The sequence below is a fragment of the Pinus tabuliformis genome, chromosome 2_2 (genome assembly GCF_031772625.1).
Source record: "Pinus tabuliformis cultivar Carrire ecotype Pingquan chromosome 2_2, CPIR1, whole genome shotgun sequence".
NCBI classification, from domain to species: Eukaryota; Viridiplantae; Streptophyta; class Pinopsida; order Pinales; family Pinaceae; genus Pinus; species Pinus tabuliformis.
In genome coordinates this window covers 147,245,791-147,266,922 of record NC_142300.1, presented here as the reverse complement: position 1 = coordinate 147,266,922, position 21,132 = coordinate 147,245,791, and the positions used below count along the sequence as shown (strand labels likewise).

The following is a 21,132-nucleotide window of genomic DNA, read 5'->3' as shown; positions in this document are numbered from 1 at the left end:
AAGGTCAGTAAGTGCTCAGCAAGCCAAAGAGATGATTTTAAAGGTGTTTCTTCGCAAATTTCTATCTTGTACAGTTAATTTTCACTTTGGATTTAAAAACCCTGTTTTTAAAGCCAAGGTCATTTTTCAATTTTTTGTAAAAAGTGATGAAATTTCAAAAAGCTTCCAAGGACAGCATGTCACCCTGGCTCCCATGCCAAGATCCCTCAAATGATGTCCCTACAAAAATTATCAAAGAAAAGCATCAAATCAACCAATTTCAGGATAAAAGGAAACCATGTGGGTTGTGACATGAAATTAATTCAAACAAGGCTATAAAAGCCCTAATCTCCCTCTATCAAGCCTCATTATGCATCCAAGTGATAGAGCAACTGATTGCAAGAGAGTTTGAGTGAAATTTGTGAGCTTGACAGGCGCGCGACACATCAGACCAGGCGCGCGACCCGTTGGGTGAGGCGCGCGACCCGTCAGCGCCCTCTTTGTAAAACCGCCTGAAAATTTACCAAGGAGCCACAAATTACCAAATTTTGCAAGATAGGCCCTCCATCATGAAAAATTATTGCTTGCTACAGTTCAAGAAGATCATGATTGTATTTTTAAAAGGTCTTCATTTGCAAGTAAAAGTCTCCATTGTGCTTTTGGGCTTAAAGTTGTCAAAATGCCAATTCATGTCATCATTCAGCTGAGTGTATCATCATTCAGAGGGTTGTCATCATCATATTAGGTTCCATTGGGTCATGTTACATCTTGTTCATGCTTCAGTCACACCTAGGCAAGCTCATTTCCCTCTCCTAGGGTTTTGAGGGCAATTTCTCTCGGATGGTCAAATCATTAGCAAAACTTGTATCCAGATGTTCATACACCTTCTCCTATCCTTAAAATACCCTATCAAATGTTTCCCATCACTGAGATCCCCCAAATTCCTCATTTTTGCACAAACCCTAGTTTCTAGCTACAACCTGGCAATTTTCTAGGTTGGGCCTGTGTTTTGCCCTTTTGGACCCCATCTCCTCGCTCAATCTCTGAGATTCCACTTTCCCCTGCTTCCTAACATCCCTTCCCACTCCCAAAAATTTCTCCAAGAATTTAGAAGCCCCCTATCCCCTTCATTTCAATCCATTTCGACAAAATTCCTTGTTTCACACATCGGGACAAGTCGCACTCAAATGATGTTCCAGAGCAATAAAAGATGAATTTTGGAAACCTGAGAGAGGTTTTGTCCACAACATGCCAAGGAAGAAAAACCTCCTTCACTTTTTGCACAGGTGTCATGGTTTTAAAGAAATGTCAAAAATACCGGCGAGAACGAAGGTGCTCCAAGGACAGTTGGCCAAAGCACAAAAACGAAGGAAAACGCCTGATCCACTCCAAATTTTGGCCAAAGCCTCTTTGACTGAGCATGGTACTTGATTGGGGACTCCCAGCCCAAATTTCAAGAAATTTGGAGAAAATTTTGTCTTTTGTGAATTTTTTGTGCAATTTGCAGGGTTTTCCCATTAACGGGTCTCACCCCCCCCCCAGTGCGACCCTTCATCATGGCAACTCCATTTTGCAAAAACTCAGCATTTCCAGATTTTTCATGAGAAGTTACATATGCTCATCAATGGACTTGAGATTTGGTGAAGTTTTGGGCCTCCAGAAAGTCAAAAAACTAGCAAAAAATGACTTTCTGCCACTTTTTTGAATTGCAGAAAGCAGTCTTGGGAGATTTGAGTTTTGACAGGGCAAATGAACTCCAAATTCAAAAATTCCAGTTGGGTTGGAAAGTAGACTCACAGACCTTTCCAACAAGCCTACTCTTGTTCAATTTGGCCACCTGCAAGTGCCCCAAAAGTGGTGCCAAAGGTGCGCGACCCGTCAGGCAGGGGCGCGCGACCCGTCAGACAGTTTTTTCAAAAAATGCACTGTACAGCCCAGAAAACGCAGATTTGACTCAGTTTGACTTTTTGGGATGAAATGTGATTGTCTTTGATGTAATTATTGTACTTTTTAGACACTTTTACTCTTATGTAACACTTCTAGAACATTCATTCATGAAAAGGGTAAATATTAAACGAATGAATTGGTTTCCTAGCTTATAGAGGCAAGTTGTTTTGACTGCCTAGATTTTAGTGCTCAATTTAGAATTGGTTGAAACAGCTCCTAGAAGGATGAGCTCGACCCCTAGAGGCAAGGGAAGAGGTTGGCTTGCCTATATTATGTATTCTCTTAGTCATTTTCAAGGGTTGGAAGGTTGGACTCTTAAGGGAGAAGCTATCATTGTATTATTCACTGTATCTCTGCAATTTTTGGCTAAGGAAGACCAGGGTTTTGCAGTCCTCTTTGGGATTCTTGTGGACTCATGTGTTGATGGTGTGTTTCTCAATGTACTTGTAAGCTTGTTATGTGATTCATTTCCTTTCTTTTACTTCTGCACATTAAACAAATGAACTGATAAAGTAAGAATTCATGCCTGCCATGCTCTGCTTTTAAGTTTGTTTAATTTCAATGTTTTCTTCTGTCTAAAGAGAATTCAAAGTTATTGTTTGCTCTCTTTAGCTCTTCATCTTTCATTCCTGACCATTCACCTCAGTTAAAGGCATCAACACTGTCTCCTCTCTCGCCCCAAAGAACCCCCTGCAGAAACTGTGTCCAAATCCCCGCACCCAAAATTGCCATTCCTCAATTTGCCACCAAAAACCCAAAAAACCCCATATCAACCTTTTTGATCAGTTTACTAGCCTAATATCAGTGTTACCTTATTGGTCATCTCATCTATTGAAGATTTTACCAAGATTGACCGGTGAGAGCCTTCTCCTGCCCCGTAGGGCTAGCTACGAGGCTAAATGGTTTGATGTTGCCTTGAGGTTTACCTTTCTCAGCCTGAGGTGAAATTTCAAGCGCTAACAGTTTCAAGGATTTTTGGGTTGAAGAGATAAGTTGTATTTTGTTGTTTTGTTTTGTTTTGTGAGAAGATTGAAGGGGTTTTGCCTAGGTCAAAGTTGACCAAAAATCTGTGTATTTTTATGTGTGTTGCTAGTCTATTTATGTCCATATTTATTTTTTGCATGTGTTGACAGTCCCATGTGTTTTAATCTGAAAATTTCATTTCCAGAATTCTATATGTCGAATGTCTGTTTATGGGAAAGAGAATTTAACTGAATGGAAGTGATAAGGTGAAATTAAAACCGAGTTGGAATTGCATGAAACTTTTTATTCATCAAATTTCACACACACACACACACACACACACATATATATGTATGTATGTATGTATGTATTCAAGCCTTGAAAACGGTCCGGAATGGGGCCACGTATGGTGATATGGCCTACACCGCAAGGTGGTGCGCTGACATGGAGCCACGTAGTGTATTGACATGGCACATTGTGGAGTGCCACATGGCAGAATGTGGTGACTTGACAACAACGCATTCCCTGAATCTTTAAATAGCCATATATTTTGATCTGAGTCGGATTGGGGGAAATTCTATATCGTCGAAAAGCTCTCAACAAGACGAACTCAATGGCGATGTCTATTTTGTGTTTTGAGGAGTTTGAAAAATGACGAAATTTTCAGACCCCATTTCCATAATAAAACATAGAGGTCAGGTCAAATCATAGTAACACCTTCATCTACCCTTAGTATGGGTTATGGGATAGAAGGGGTTTAGTTACACCATGGATAATAGGACACTAGAGGTCAGGTCAATCATAGTAAAACCTTCATCTACCCTTGGTATAGGCTATGGGACAGAAGGGGTTAAGTTACACCCTCTAGGATAGTGAAAGAAAATCCATAGAGTCGTTACACTAGCCTAGAAGGAAAAGATGACCACCAAGGTGAAATAAGCCAACAATTATAATTCCCAAACATCATGATCCTTTATCTGACTTCCCAAACATAGATGCCTAAAACATTAAATGTAACCACTTTGTATGAAACAATGGCTAACATACATCATGGTTGTAGGCCCATCTTCATCGAATAAGCATGTTGATCAAGTAAATGAGTTGACCAATAATGAGTGAAAGGCATATGAGAGATAGCTATACATGAGGCACATGAGGCTACTAGCTAGAAATTTGCACCATGTGAGAAAAATTATCCTTTGGTAACCCATGTATATTTAGTGGTAGCACTAGGCTTTAAGTGTTAATGTGCTAGGAATGAGTTGAGGGAACCTTAGAACAACTTGTGGATAAATCGAGAGGCACAAATATCAAACAACATTCTTAGGAAAGATGATATGCAAGTGTTGCAGTTAGTAGTGAGGTGATGCAAAACAACTACCTGTGGAAAGAGCCTAACCAAAGATAAGAATCTTCACAAAGATGATAAATCAAGCTATTTAGTACAAATCCATTTATGGAAATAATTTACCCATCTATACCACTAGAAGATTCAAGAAATCGAATTTATACACAACTAATTAGATAATTGCTATTGCTCATGTCTATTTTGTAATTTTACCCAACAAAACAAATATCCAAAGCATAAACAAATAGCAATTCTTTTAAATTGAAGGTTACCTTCAAAGAAGCACCACCAACAAGGAAGCCGTCAATATCCTCCTGTTTTGCCAATTCCACACAATTTCCTCCATTTACAGAACCTGCCAACAATATCATAATTAGAATGCAATTGCAAGGGGTTACAACGTATGAAATGAAAATCATAAATATTGGGATATTTTTGTAACTAAAACTACAATATAGTAAATGATGTTGAAGCATCGTATTTTTGCAATAGTTTGACTATACACTGGAATCACAATTTTAATAATCGAGCTTTAGCATAACAATGATGAAAACTTAGGTCTCGAAAAGACAATACATAGCTTAAATAATCAAATATTACACCAAAGTTCTTAGAATTCCTACTAAGTATAAACCTACATCCATTATATTTTGAAGGCAACTAAAGAATCATTAAAAAAAATAACTCATATATTTGTGAGGACAAACTAGCTACCAAGGCATCAAGCAAGAATTGGAAGCATGAAGCATACATTTTCAAAAGAAGAACAAAGCAAGAGTGGTTTTTATACAATATATGTTTTTATATATTGTGATGCATATATATTCAAAAACGAAATGCTGAATATAAAATTTGTGGCATAAAAATATGGAGTAGATTTAACTAGTGAATATTTAATCATAAGGCATCAACCACTTAGCACACATATAAGATCAAACATTCAGTAGTTATACCTTATAACATCATCACTAAATGGACAACCATAACATCAATGTTAAAGTTTCAAGTTTCAACAAATAACATTTTTAATCAAAAAATTGTAACATATAACATCAACCAGAAAATGAAAAATAGCTCATATTCATGAACAAATAGTTTTAATTTGCAATCAAAGAGTTCAGAGTTTAAACAATTACCATATAATTTTTACAAAATAGGCCATGATAAAGACAAAGGAGTTTCCAGAAATTGGATTCTAAATAGAAAAGAAAAGGAATCTACTAGCGGCTACTCATTCATCTTGCCATGCAGAGCTTCTAATTTATTTTCCAACATCTATAAACAATAGGACTAAGAATAACTGTGGAATATGCGAATGAGTTGGAAAGTATAACTAGGTTTGGTCTTCATAATGTCTTATGTACTATTGATTTTTGTATTTGATGTAAAAGAGAAAAGAAAAATATTATTATTATTTTTTGCAGCATGGGTTTCATGCTCTAGGTTAATTTGTTTTAGGTCAAGCACCCATTGTGTGTTACTAGGGCTTTTTCATAGAGTCAAAGAAATCAAAGAGTCATTCTTGCATGTAAAACACCCTATTGGGCATTTTGTATCAAGTCAAAAGAACTTATGTAAGTCAATTTGTATCATAAAGACCCTCCAAGGTCAAGTCAACGTACAATAGAGAACAAGTTGGCCTCATGATGACAATTCAGCTACAAGGAAAGCCTATATATAAGAGGTACTCGACCTCATTTGAATCTCATCCAAGAAGTTCGATCAAGGAAAACAAAATGACCTAAAATGAAAGCGAAGAATAGGAGAACGAAAAGAATTAAGAGCGAAGTTTTGAAAGATTGTTTTTGGAGTCGAATTTAGTGTCAAAAGCATCAAGATTGAAGACCAAATCATCAAGGAAAGAGAAGCACACCAAGTGAAGGAAGAATGGGATCAAATTTACCATATTCCTCCCACGTGTGCAAAATTGCAGTGATTTCAAGAAGACGGAAAATTGCAGACCTAAAGCACTGGCCAAAAATCTGAAGGGCCAAAAATCTGAAGTCTGAAGCAAGTTTGACTTGGGTGTACTTTGGGAAGGACAAGCTAATCAAAGTAGGGCTCGATTTGGTCTTGGAGGGGTCTTTGTCTTGGGTCTTAGGCCTTGGAATTCATCATTTGAAGATTCTATAAGAAGAGAAGAATTCTTGTGGGTTTTCCTATCAAAGGAAGAGGTTTTGGCTGAGGCTAACAGCCTATATCTTGTCTCCTCTTCACAGTTTGGTAGCTGTTTGATGATAAAAACACTATAATAATCAAGTAAAAGAAGAAGCTAATGACAAGTACATCAAATTGAAGTAAAGAACATCACAAGCAGTTATCAAGCTAAAGAGAAATCACTCTAAGTTGCCCTTGATTTCTCAACGAGAGTAACACCACGAGTGACACAACACGCATGCAATGGTCATGAAGCTAAAGCCGCCAAAAAGTCAACCTCTATGCACTCTAAAGCTATGACTTCATCCTCCAAATTGGATTGTTGGCCACAAACATATATGTTGTATCATTCTAAACACAAACCAAGATTTTTGCATAGTCTACATTCAATTTTATTTTAAGACAATCTCTTGATTTACAAGTTATTTATCTCAATGTTTCAAATCACACTGTTGGACTCATCATAAGGGGATATGACTCGAGACTCTCAAAATCTGACTAAATAATAGTTGCTCACTATTGTTTTTTATAATGCTAAATACAAGAAGCCAACAATTACTTATCCTTGGGACTTTGTCCATATTCAAATTATTTGAAATTTTATCAATTGTGATAGCCTCATGTAGCTTCCTCATGCACTATTCTTCCTTCATAATTAGCTTGGCAGGTCTTAGAAAAATATGGTGACTCAATTTATGGGTGTACTCAACTAAGGCAGACTTTTCATGATGGTTGTATACGATATCCACGCTATGTTCTTTTAGTCTTAATTGAATTGAGTGGCATGTTTCTCGAATATAAGTTTTACCACACAACCAATGCATAATTAAAACACCCTTATACTTATTTGGGTCCATGGGGTCTTTGGACGAATCTAACATCCTTTCAATCGAAAGAACAAAACTTTAACATATCTTATTTTCAATATTCTTGCCAATATGTTAGTTGTTCCTTTGATATAAGGTACTCTAACCTTTGTTCCATTATGTTCTTCTATTTGCCTACAAGGTCGCCTTCGTGATTTTTGTGTGCCATTGTCACATTTCTTTCATTATAGCCATTTCCTTAAAAGTAGTGGATAAGTGGCTCTATTACTTGCTCCAGGGGGGTTTCATCAAAAGCCATTATGAAACATGTCACTAACATGTAAATTCGAGTTATTTCTCTTCACATTGTCGATGAAGTTGTAGGTTTTACACAACCTCTTTATAGAAAAATGGTTTGCAACCTATGTAAGTACACTCACCACCAATGTGTAGATGTGCCAGTGAGGCACCATGCATGTTCCACCATTCAATAGATTTAACTTATCTCAATCTTCATGTTGATACATACTAGAATAGATTCCATGTCCATCGATGTGCTTGCTCAATTCATTTTGTACTTCAACACATTCACCACAAAGAAGTGCCAACTTGTCTAATGAATGTGTATACTCACTCTATACCTATGGATTTATGAGTGGTTTCTCCTCACCCCACCCCAACCAATAGTTGGGCCAACATGGATAAAGAATCATATTTGGATGTAAGGACATATGCTAAGGCATGACATGGAGCATTCGAATTATCCCACCTTTTGACCACATTTCTATGAATACGATCATATATATCTGCTCTACAATGTCATTGATCTAGCCTAACTTGTACCCATATTATACACCTCCCCAATCACTGGTTGATTAGGCTTGGTGAGTTGGCAAACATACCTAACCTATGCCCAAAATAAAACATAAAAATGGTGCCATTAACCTCTTGAAATTTCTCTCTGTCATATGCAAATGCAACCTTGTCTTCAAAACCTACCCCCAATCCCTTGAAACCAAACTAGATAATCTACCTTATCTTCAAATGGTGCTTAAACATGAGATAATAACTAGCAAGGTTAGCCTTCACAGTCTAATGTAGCTCCAAATTAAAGTAATTGATGAAGAAGAAGTGAGCATGATTATGATTGGTGACAAATTTTATCGTAGTCTTCCCTTTCGTGTACAACGCACTAACCCATTTATAATCATGCCCCTTAAACTTAACAATATCACACATCAAGAGGTTCATTGTGTGCACCAAACACCTAGACAAAATTATGTTAGGATTCATATCCTCAATGATTAATCTGGCTACCTTTTAATTTGAAACATTAATAGTAATTACACTATATGGTCAAAGGATCTTAGCTCGTTGGCTTGGTGAACAATTTGTTTCCCCGTGTGCATGTGTTCAAGTCTCCTGAGACATGTTTTAACAAGCCCGTTAGTGGCATTTATGAATACTTGTATGTGGTGTAATATTGTCAGTTGATCTTTCAAAATTACTGATTCTCCAAAGATTCTCATTACTATTAAAAAATATCACTATATGGCCCATTGCATTAAATGGTTTTAATTAAGCACTTTGCAATATTTAAATATATCCTCTAATGATCTAAGTAGTGAAAGGGTAAATGGAAGGTCACACCACTACCGAACACAAGAAGACCATTTATAAATTTCGTACATTTAACAATTGACCAACCATTAGATACAATGGATACCCCACATTCTGTAATATCATTTGTAAATTGTCCCAAAACACTATGGATTGGCGCCCTTTCCTTATCAAAACCCATGGTTTCGACTTATCATGCCCATGGCTCTTATATCACTTCGAGGCATTGTTGATGGAATGAATTATATCATGCTCATAAGGTGAAAAAATTGAATGGTATGCCAGTTGCATATAGAAATTGAACACATATTCATCCACATCATCCCTCCAACCTTGGTCAAAGAAATTTGCCATTAGTCAATGCCCATAATGCATGGGCAAGGATCTGCTAGCCTAGGTTGATGCAAATCAACCACCAAACATTATATATGAGGTCTCAAATCCAACCTATGATTTTTTGGTTTTTTGTGCTTTCTCCTCTCTTGGGTATTTTTTTCTATCTTTTATCAGCAATTTTTCACAAGTATTGACTCTTATCCTCTTTTCATCACTTTGCAGAATCTCGCAAAGTTGCTTCCTTGAATGGCTATATCAACTTTTGTAAGTTGTGTTACAAATGGAAGGACGAAAATGCTGAAATTTCAATAGTTCTCTAAATTGATAATTGTTTCTTATGATTTTTTAGATTTATCTTTTCTTACATTTATTATTCATCATAAAACAATTACACAAAGAACTTCATAGTAAAACAATTACACAAAGAACTTCATAGTAAAACAAAAAGCTAGAGGATCATAAACAGACAACCACACAAGAACACAAGAGTTTACCCTGGGAAAGCCCATTTCGGGGAAAACCCAACAACCTTTCCTTATAGAATCAAGTCAACAAGAGAGACACCCAAGTCAAGATGATAAACACACTGACCAAAAGGAAGACAACCTCAACAATCCACCTAAAAGGCAAGTCAACCCTCCTAAACAATTGTTTGAAATCCTGGTCAAAGACTTAGTCAAAGTCTCTCATTCCATGTCTGGTCACATGTGGGAGTAGAAAGATCAATCTTCTTTTGTCTTCGGCCTTCATCTCCTTAACTTCTTTGCTTTAAGGGAGCAAAAACATACTTGATGTGTTAAGATGTGAATTACCTCTTGGAGGGATGTCGAATGACCTTATAGTCTTCGTGAAGGCTCTAAATAGGTGCCTCTTTGCGCAGAGCCGACTTGGTCACTTTGTGCAGCCAAATAAAAAAAAATCCAAATTCAAAGTTTTCTTTTAAGGTCATGAAGAACATACCTTCTAATTTTCTTTGATAAATACAAATAATATAATTTTATTTTGAACATGAAGAACATGCTTATAATAAAGACATAAATGATGACAATATACATTATGAAGACTAACCATAGTTACAAAATTCAACAAAAAATTTAGTGGTTTTCACACCTTTCCCTTCCTTAATCCTTGTCACCTACTTCCAAAAGGGTGTTGAACTCTCTTTGAGCTTATTTTCCTCATTACTCTTAACATCATTATCATCCACCTATATGCCCTCCTCTCTGTAGTATCGGCCACCACCATGCTCTACTTCTTCCTCCGCTTCATTCTTATTTTGGTTTCAACACCTTCATAATTAAAAAAGAAACATAACGGTACACCACATACCATCATGCTTCTCCAGAATAACCGACTACTTGTTGTGCAATGAGGAAGAAGGAATGGGAAAGAGTAAAATAAGAGAACATTCAATACAAAAAACAAAGAAGTTTAGAAACATGGGAAAAATCCAATTATGGGCTTAGCACTTACCTCTTCCACATTCCAATAGTCGTTGAATGTAACTATGGCAACCTTCAATCTTGCTTGCAGGCTTACAGATCTATTCATCGTCAACTACCAAGAAGCTCACTTAAAAACACCAATGAAGACGACACGAAAGAAGGATAGATTTAGAGCAAGTGGAGTGAATGTGTGTTTTAATCTATCAAGAAACCATTACAAAAAGAGAGATGACAATAGAAAGAGCAAGGTATTGATTTTTGATGTATTATGTAAATTTTTATATTATTAACTCAAGTCAGTCCAGAAAGAAGTCAAGTCGGCCAGTGAGTGAAGGGACGAGCCCCTTGGGATGTCACACCCCTTTGACATCTATACATAAGATGATGTGGCGTCTCATTTAATCACAAAGAAAGAGAAAGTTTGTCTCCCTCTTCATCATCATTTTCTCTCTCTTGGACAACCACACTTGTGAGAAGGACAAGTTTTATAATGTCAGGCCAGGCAGTAACTCTACAAAGGCAGAAAAATTGATAGGTGTTTTATTCCATAGGTAACCCATTGTTATATACAATAGGGAGTGACTGTTCAGTTCATCTCCCGATGACTGTTCACCTTCCCAATTTATTTATTTACATAAAATTCCCAATCATGAAGATTAGGTGTCAACATTCCCCCCCTTAATCTGAAAGGATGTTGGTGATTCCAAGCATCATTCTGAATCATTCAAGCTTTTCCCTTCCAAGTGCTTTGGTGAAGATGTCTGCAATTTGCTCATTTGTGGAACAATGACGGAGATGGATTGTTTTGGCTGCTCTGTTGATTGAGTTGGGACTGAATCAAGATTGAGTCTCCCAATTCTATCAATTACATCACTTAAAGCATCATCCGTTGTTGGAGTTTCATGCAGGGGAGATTGTTCTTCAGAAGAAGATTTCACATGTTGATCTAATATAGGAATCCCCCCTTCAAGATGTGGAATCTGATTATCAAATTCTTGAAATGATTTCGTTTTTGCGAATCTATCCAAGCGATCAAGTTGTCGCTCAACAACATTGTCAGATTTGGATGATTCAAGAAAAATGACATCTCTAGATACAACAAACTTTTTATTTACTTCATCATAGAGGCGGTATGCTTTAGAGGTGTTTGAATACCCCAGGGAGATACACTTAAGACTTCTAGCACCAAGTTTGTTTCTATGTACCTTTGGTATCAAAGCATAACAGGTGGAACCAAAGATCCTGAGATGTTTTACCGAAGGAACATGTCCATACCACAATTCATAAGGAGTCTTGTTTCTTGTAGCATTAGATGGACATCTATTCTTTATATATGCAGCACATAGAACAGCATCAGCCCAAAACATTATCTTTACATTTTTGAAGAAAAGCATGGATCGTACCATATTCAAGATTGTTCTATTCATTCTTTCAGCTACACCATTCTGTTGGGGATTATAAGGCACAGTTGTTTGATGTTTGATCCCATGTTGGCGAAGATAGTGTTCAAATTCATTTGATGTATATTCTTTTCCATTATCAGTGCGAATAGACCCAATATGAGATTGTGCATCATTTTCAATCCATTTATGAAAATTCTTGAATGTTTGAAAAGCATCAGATTTGTTCTTCAATAAATAAACCCAACACATTCTGGTGTAATCATCAATAAATGTCATGATATATTTATTTCCATTTGCAGAAGGAACAGGCATTGGACCACATAAATCTGAATGAATGAGTTCAAGCTTCCTAAGTGCTCTTGAATGTGAATCATGAAAAGATGTTAAAATTGGCAACCAGGGAAAAACTTCATGTGGGTCATCTTATTCATGGCTAATAATATTTTTATTAGATTCCTCTCGTCGAGAGGTGTAGGATTGATATAAAGATCATCCGATTCCGATAAGTATTCATGGAGATATGAATTTATTTTGATTATGGAATTATTATCAAGCCGACCTACAACTCATGTAGGCTCAGAAGCCCAACAGTCGCATCTATTCACCCACCAACGTTGTGTATAAATATAAGAGGACTTTTCCTCATTTAGACTCACTCATCTCATCACATCTCTCTCTCTCTCTCTACTGCGCAGATATAAGTCTCCTCTGTATTGCGCTGAAATGGGTCTCTCTCTCTCTCTCACACATGTCAAGCCGGAAGCTGTTGAATTTGAAGCTGCAACTGCAGAAGTAAAGATTGACTTGCGTGGCCTAGAATATATCCTCTTTGGAACTGCGTTGTAGGTACATTTGAACCTCCTTTGAAAGCCGCAACTTTTGGTGGTGGAATGAAGTCAATCCGATGAACGGTTTGCAAGATATCGACTGCCCTACTTTGAAGCCGGAAACTGCTGAAACTAAAGCTGCAACTGCAGAAGTAAAGATTGACTTGTGTGGCCTAGAAGATCTCCTCATCTGAACTGCGTTGTAGGTTCATCTGAACCTCCTCTCGAAGCCGAAATTTTTGGTGATGGAATGAAGTCAATCCCACTGTCATTTTGTGAGATATGGTCTGCCCTAGTTTGATAATGAAGCCGCTAATGTTGATGTTATTGATCTAGGGTTTGCTACTGCTGATATGAATCAGATTTATTGTACTATTTCTCTGCTGAATTATTGAAGATAAAAGAAGATTTGATCATTCCCCACACATCGTGGGATTTGTCCCTGGCTAGCCGCCACATCTTGTGTCTCTTGTCTTGGCTTGTTTTCTGTCGATCGTTTAATGTTCTATCTGCACTTTACTTTATGTACATGTGATTGCTAATCGGTGGAATATAATAAGAAAAAGAAGTAAATTGTTATAAGCATAGAACATACCATAACTTAACATGGTATCGGAGCTGAGGTGAAGACAAAGCCCGAGCAAGAGCAAGAGCAAACATTGAAGAGAAGATTGGCAAGGCTATCCTAAAAGAACTATGGGGTCCTCAACACTCTTTCCCACCGAAGACAAGCTCTGATGGAAGATGTCTATCGATCTAACCCTTGAAGATCAAGGAGTGCTGGACCATGTAAGAAGCAATATTGTCGAGCCTTCATCAAATGCATCTGCTGCTGCCTGGAACAAATGGAAAAATGGAGAAGTCAAAACAAAGAAGATCATCTGGGACACTATCAACAAGCACTTGGTGGCCTACATCTCTGAACTGGACACCTCCAAGGAAATCTACGATAGACTGGTGAGTTTATTCAAAGTTAATGATGCAAATCAAGTTTTGTTTCTTAGAAATACGCTGAGGGAAATCAAGAAGGGTAAAGATGAAAGTATGCAAGCATACTTCTTAAGAATCATCGAGATCAAGAACGATCTCCTATCTATTGGGGAAACTATTACTGACAGAGAAATGGCACTCACAACTCTTGGAGGATTGCCATTTGAATGGTATGTGTTTAGGACTACTCTTTTGAACTATAATGTAATTCCTGGTTTCGAGGAATTAATGGCTAGATGCATTCAAGAAGAAACAAGGGAAGAAGTGCAAGAAATGCCCATGCCTAAAGGTCCTCCTGCTGCCTTTTCTTCTCATGCAAAGAAAAGAAATAATTCTGGGACTAAATCAAAAGGAAAGGTTGGACCTTAGGCTAGAAGAAAATGACGATGTTACATTTGCGATAAAGCAAGTCACTATGTATGAGATCATGAGCATCATGATGAATGAGATCATGGACACAAAGGGCAACATGAGATCATGGACATGGGCAACATGATGATAATCATGATTAGAGCAGCATGGTACAATATGCAGTGGTGCAACTAGAAATCCCTCTGATGGCAATCAAAGGAATGACAAATTCAACAACAAAGGTAAGAGGAGAGCTGGGAATCAAGGAAGAGGACAAGCATTCAAGAAGGCTAGAAATTCCAGGATGTATTAAATGCACCTGACCTCAAAAAGAACCTAGTGTCCATCTCGGTAACGGAAGACAAAGGCTACAAGGTAACCTTCAGCGATGGCAAGGTACGTATATGGAAAAATAATGTTAAAGATGCCTTTACTCTTGGGTTTAGTGTAGATTCATTATATCAGGTCGATGGAAGTCCGCTAGGTGTCATGTCTTGTGACACAACTCTTTAGTCCGAACTTTGGCATCGGAGGTTTGCCCACCTTCATTACAAAGCTCTACCCGATGTAAGACAGATGGTAACAGGGATGCCCAAATTCTGAGTAGAGAAAGAAGGTGTATGTCCGGGATGTGCTAAAGGAAAGCTCAAAAGGGGACCATTCCCCTCAAGCCAAAGCAAGACCTCCGATATATTACAATTGGTTCACTCAGGCATACCTGAGGTTGGCATTAAGAGGGAGACTACTACACCACATACTCCTGAGCAGAATGGTGTGGTCGGAAGGAAGAACCACACGATGATGGAAGTTGTCCGGGCCATGCCACATGATCAAAAACTTCTCAAGTTTTTATGGGCTGAAACTACAATCACCGCTGTATATGTACAAAATCGATGCCCTCATCAAGCATTGGGTTCCAAGACTCCTGAAGAAAAGTTCACCGCAAGGTGAACAATCTTCTGACCTTGAGGAGCTCTCAGGAAGCCGACACCAGGGAACCGAAAGAAAAGGATGATGAATCAATCCCTGATGTAGAAGAACCCATGGATCTGATTGATTCTCATCCACATGAGCATTCCTCTTCTAGGAAGAGACCTTCATGGCTTAAGGGGATTCTTGATGATGCTGAAGGACATGCTGCACCCTGAGCAACCTTCCATCAAAGTAAGAAACTTATCAGGTATCAGGGATACCTGACCTTCATGAGCACGATCATACAAAATGAACCTTCATCATTCTCAGATGTCATCAAGCATTAACTATGGAAGGATGCTATGACCATAGAATATGAGTCTATTATGGAGAATGATGTCTGGGAAGTAGTTCCTAGACCCTGGACAAGACAATTGTTACTTCAAAATGGCTTTACAAGATAAAGCATGCAGCAAATGGAAGTATGGAAAAGTATAAGGTTCATTTTGTTGCTCGTGGTTTATCCCAGAAGGGAGGTATAGACTATGATATTTTCACCTGTTGCCAGATATACGGCCATCCGCTTGATCATAGCCCTTGTGGCTTCACAAGGATGGAACCTACATCAGATGGATGTTAAGACCACGTTCTTGCATGGTTCTATCAAAGAAGAGGTCTATTTGGAGCAACCTGAAGGATTTGAGATTTATGATTGAAAATCTCATGTATGCAAGTTGAAGAAGGCTCTCTATGGGCTAATGCAAGCACCCCGAGCATGATATGAGAGGATCGATGGCTACTTGATGAAGCTGGGATTCACTAGAAGTGAAGCTGATCCTAACATTTACTTTAAGGTTGAAGATGACAAGCCTCTCATACTGGTGTTGTATGTGGATGACCTCTTTCTAACAGGTGCAAACCCTCTCATTCACAAATGTATGAGGGAGATGGCTTTTGAATTTGAAATGAAGGACCAAGGACTTGAAGTGTGGCAGAAGCCAAGGGAAATTTTCCTATCTCAAGGAAAATATGTGGTAAATATATTGGAAAGATTCGGTATGATGGACTGCAAGCCTGTGACTTCCTCGAGGATCTTAACTTTTAGAAGTTATATGGTAGTGATGTCGGGCCAGACTTGGGAAATGCCTCTGAGTTTCAAAAACTCATTCGCATTGATGTTCTTGGTGAACCTCTGTCCGAACATATGTTTTGCAGTTAGCATTGTGAGCTCATATTTGGTTGAGCCTCACTGGATTGATGCCAGGAATCTTCTGAGATGTCTTCAGGACACAATCTCTCATGGATTAAGATACACTGCCGGAGATGTGAGACTACTTGGATATATTGATGTTGATTGGGCAGGTAGTGTGGTGGATCGTAAGAGCACTTCCGGGTGTTGTTTCTCCTCGGGATCTGCTTCGATATCCCGGATGAGCAAGAAGCAGAAGTCGATGGCTTTGAGCACTACCGAAGCAGGATATATTGTTGCTAGCATAACCTCGTGAGAGGCAGTCTGGTTGCGAAAGCTCTTCAGTGAGTTGTTTAGATTCACATTGGATACCACTGTGATTCTCTGTAACAACCAGAGGTGGGATTCGATTATTGAGGAATCCTGTATTCGTCAATTGCTCCAGCAGATAGACATCATCTGGGATATGGTAAGTCGATGTGCAAGGAAGCTCCATCACATTAAGATGATGTACAGGTTGATACAGCTTGTCAAAGCCCCGAGGAAAGATCTAATCTGTGATTTTCCCAAACGACTTGGAGTCAGCAAGAAACCCTTGTACAAGGGTCCTGCATGTTGCATACATTGAGCTCTGGGAGCTCTGAGGGCTTGTGGTTCCTACTAGAGCAACATATGACCACAGGGTGACTCACCCTCCCCTGGTGGTGCACACTGGAACAAGATGATTCGCTCTCTTGTGGGACAGGATGATTCGCTCTCTTGTGGAACAGGATGATTCGCTCTCCTGTGTAACAGGATGATTAGTTCTCCTGTGAGGCCTGGATTGATGTGTTCTCCATGGCAGTCTGGATTGATGTGTTCTCCATGGCAATTGTAGCAGGATTGATGTGTTCTCCATGGCAATTGTAGCAGGATTGATGTGTTCTCCTGTGAGGACAGGATTGATTAGTTCTCCTGTCGAGCCATCCTACCCATGCAGTCTGGGACTCATGGGAAGTACCTCTCATCTGATCAATGAGCAGGGAAATGAAGTTAGGGACCATAGTAGTACCGATGGACGCATCGTTGTAACTACCGTACTCCCTACGCTAGGATGACCTCCATTGATCTGGGATCAATGATACTGGTCTGGGACCAGTGGTATGAGTTGTACCATACTATGACGCTAACTTCAGGTCAGTTGAGACTAGTCTGGGATCAGTGGTACATACTCTGAGACTGACTTTGAGTCAGTGGAGGATGATATTGGTCTGGGACCATTGGAATTGTACTCACTATGACGCTGACTTTGGGTTGGTTGAGACTAGTCTGGGACCAGTGGTACATACTCTGAGACTGACTTTGAGTCAGTATGATACATCCTCGATCATTTCTTCTTCTTCATAATTCAGACAAAAGCAGAGTAGAACAGAACAATGCAAGAGCAGAGCAGAACATAACAAAACAGTACAGATCAATGCAGGGCAGAACAAGACAAAGCAGAACAGGCAAAATAGAGCAGGGCAAGGCAAGGGTCAGGCTATACAGGGGAGTGCATTTGATGGATGAATAGTAACGAACGATAGACAGATTGCAAATGAAGTTCTCCATGGCTGAGAGGGAGTGTTAAAATTGGCAACCAGGGCAAAACTTCATGTGGGTCATCTTATTCATCGCTAATAATATTTTTATTAGATTCCTCTCGTCGAGAGGTGTAGGATTGATATCAAGATCATCTGATTCCGATAAGTATTCATGGAGATATGAATTTATTTTGATTATGGAATTATTATCAAGCCGACCTACAACTCATGTAGGCTCAGAAGCCCAACAGTTGCATCTATTCACCCACCAACGTTGTGTATAAATATAAAATGACTTTTCCTCATTTAGACTCACTCATCTCATCACATCCCTCTCTCTCTACTGCGCAAATATGAGTCTCCTCTCTACTACGTTGAAATGGGTCTCTCTCTCTCACACATGTGAAGCCGGAAGCTGTTGAATTTGAAGCTGCAACTGCAGAAGTAAAGATTGACTTGCGTGGCCTAGAATATCTCCTCTTTGGAACTGCGTTGTAGGGTCATCTGAACCTGCTTTGAAAGCCGCAACTTTTGGTGGTGGAATGAAGTCAATCCGACGAACGGTTTGCAAGATATCCACTGCCCTACTTTGAAGCCGGAAACTGCTGAAACTGAAGCTGCAACTGCAGAAGTAAAGATTGACTTGCGTGGCCTAGAAGATCTCCTCATCTGAACTGCGTTGTAGGTTCATGTGAACCTCCTCTGGAAGCCGAAACTTTTGGTGGTGGAACGAAGTCAATCCGACTGTCGATTTGTGAGATATGGTCTGCCCTAGTTTGATAATGAAGTCGCTAATGCTGATGCTACTGATCTAGGGTTTGCTACTGCTGATATGAATCAGATTTCTTGTAATATTTCTCTTTGTTGAATTATTGAAGATAAAAGAAGATTTGATCAAAGGGTTTCCCCACACACTGTGGGGTTTGTCCCTGGCTAGCCGCCACATCTTGTGTCTCTTGTTTTGGCTTGTTTTCTGTCGATCGTTTAATGTTCTATCTGCACTTTACTTTATGTATATGTGATTGCTAATCGGTGGAATATAATAAGAAAAAGAAGTAAACTGTTATAAGCATAGAACATACCATAACTTAACAAAAGATTGTTTGCTATGCTTTCCTAGAATGCAAGCATCACATTGCTTATGTTTCCTAGGAATTGTAGGCAAACCAGCAACACCATTTTTCTTCAATAAGCGGAGACTATCATAGTTTAAATGTCCAAATCTAGCATGCCATAATAAACTTGATGGAAGTGTACCTTCTTCATGATGAGAAATATCTGAGAAATGTCGTGCATGAGCAGAGGTTCCTTGCAGTTTGAGAAGTCTTTCCTCTTCTATTCCCCTCTATTAGTGTCAGTCTTTCCAGCCTTCCTCCAGTGATCAAATGTGCTCTTACAAAGTGATTTTGAAGTGTCAAGGTCAAATTTTGTCATTTCAGTGAGTCTTCAAACAAATTTGGTCACTAGGCATTAGGTCTAAGGTTTGCTTTCACTCCTTCTAAAGTTGTCCAAATGTTGGTCCATGTCACCATTCAGCTGAGTTTATCATCATTCATAGGGTTGTCATTATCATGTCAGTGTCTAATGAGTCATTTTACATCTTGTTCATGCTTCAGTTGTGCCTTGGCAAGGTCATTTCCCTCTCCTAGGGTTTTGAAAGCCAATTTCTCTTGGACGGTCAAGTCATCGGCAAAACTTGTATCCAGATGTTCATACACCTTCCCCTATCCTTAAAATACCCTATCAAATGCTTCCCATCCCTTAGATCCCCCAAATTCCTCATTTTTGCACAAACCCTAGTTTCTAGCTACAACCTGGCAATTTTCTAGGTTTGGCCTGTGTTTTGCCCTTTTGGACCCCTTCTCCTCGCTCAATCTGTGAGATTCCACTTTCCCCTGCTTCCTAACATCCCTCCCCACTCCCAAAAATTTCCCCAAGAATTTAATAGCCCCCTATCCCCTTCATTTTGCACCATTTCGACAAAATTCCTTGTTTCACACATCGGGACAAGTCGCACTCAAATGATGTTCCAGAGCAATAAAAGATGAATTTTAGAAAACTGAGAGAGGTTTTTGTCCATAACATGCCAAAGAATAAAAACCTCCTTCACTTTTTGCACAGGTGTCATGGTTTTAGAGAAATGTCAAAATTGCAATCGCTAGATCCAAGGAGGTTGGCCAAGGCACTAAAACAACGGAAAAGGCCCGATCCACTCCAAATTTTAGCCAAACCCTCTTTGACTGAGCATGGCACTAAATAGCTCGGCCACAGCACAAATCCCAAGAAATTTTGAGCATTTTTGGTAAATTTTTGTTTTTTCAGGCAATTTACAGGTTTTCTCCATTAACGGGTCTCACCCCCCACGCGACCCTTCATCCTGGCAACTACATTTTGCAAAAACTCAGCATTTCCAGATTTGTCATGAGAAGTTACATATGCTCATCAATGGACTTGAGATTTTATGAAGTTTTGGGCCTCCAGAAAGTCAAAAAATGAGCAAAAAATGACTTTCTGCCACATTTTTGAGACACATAAAGCAGTCTTGGCAGATTGCAATTTTGGAGGGGCAAATGACCACCAAATTCAAAAATTCCAGTTGGGTTGGAAAGTAGACTCACAGACCTTTCCAACAAGCCTACTCTTGCTCAATTTGGCCACCTGGAAGTGCCCCAAATGTGGTCCCAAATGCGCGCGACCCGTCAGGCAGAGGCGCGCGACCCGTCAGGCAAACTTCTCCAGATTTCAGTGTACAGCTAAGAAAAATGTAGTTTGACCCTGTTTGACTTTTTGGGGTGGATTATTATCCTCTTTGATGTAATTAATGTACTTTTATGACACTTTTACTCTTATGTACCTCTTCTAGAAGATTCATTCATGAAAAATGTGAAAATTAAATGAATGAATTGGTTTCCTAGCTTATAGAGGCAAGTTGTTTTGACTGCCTAGTTTGTAATGCTTAGTTTAGAAGTGGTTGAAACAGCTCCTAAGATAGTGAGCTCGACCCATGGAGGCAGGGAAAGAGGTTAGATGATCTATATTATGTACTTTCTTGCTCATTTTCATGGTTGGACTCTTGAGGGAGAAGCTATCATTGTATTATTTGCTGTATCTCTACAATTTTTGGCTAAGGAAGACCAGGGTTTTGCAGTCTTTTTTGGGATTCTTGTGGTTACATGTATTGATGGTGTGTTTCTCTATGTACTTGTAAGTGTGTTATGTGAATCATTTCCTTTCTTTTCCTTCTACACATTAAGCAAACGAAGTGTTAAAGTAAGAATTCATGACTGTCATGCTCTG

General features: G+C 38.9%; 1 protein-coding gene across 1 annotated transcript in view; it reads right to left on the bottom strand.

Moving 5' to 3' along the window:
• The window catches only part of TIM (triosephosphate isomerase), a 353,432-nt gene that overhangs the window by 43,489 nt on the left and 288,811 nt on the right, over positions 1–21,132 (bottom strand). Inside the window, exon 8 of the mRNA XM_089404394.1 lies at positions 4,510–4,592. Coding sequence (XP_089260520.1) covers positions 4,510–4,592 — 83 coding nt within the window. The remainder of the gene's footprint in view (positions 1–4,509; positions 4,593–21,132) is intronic.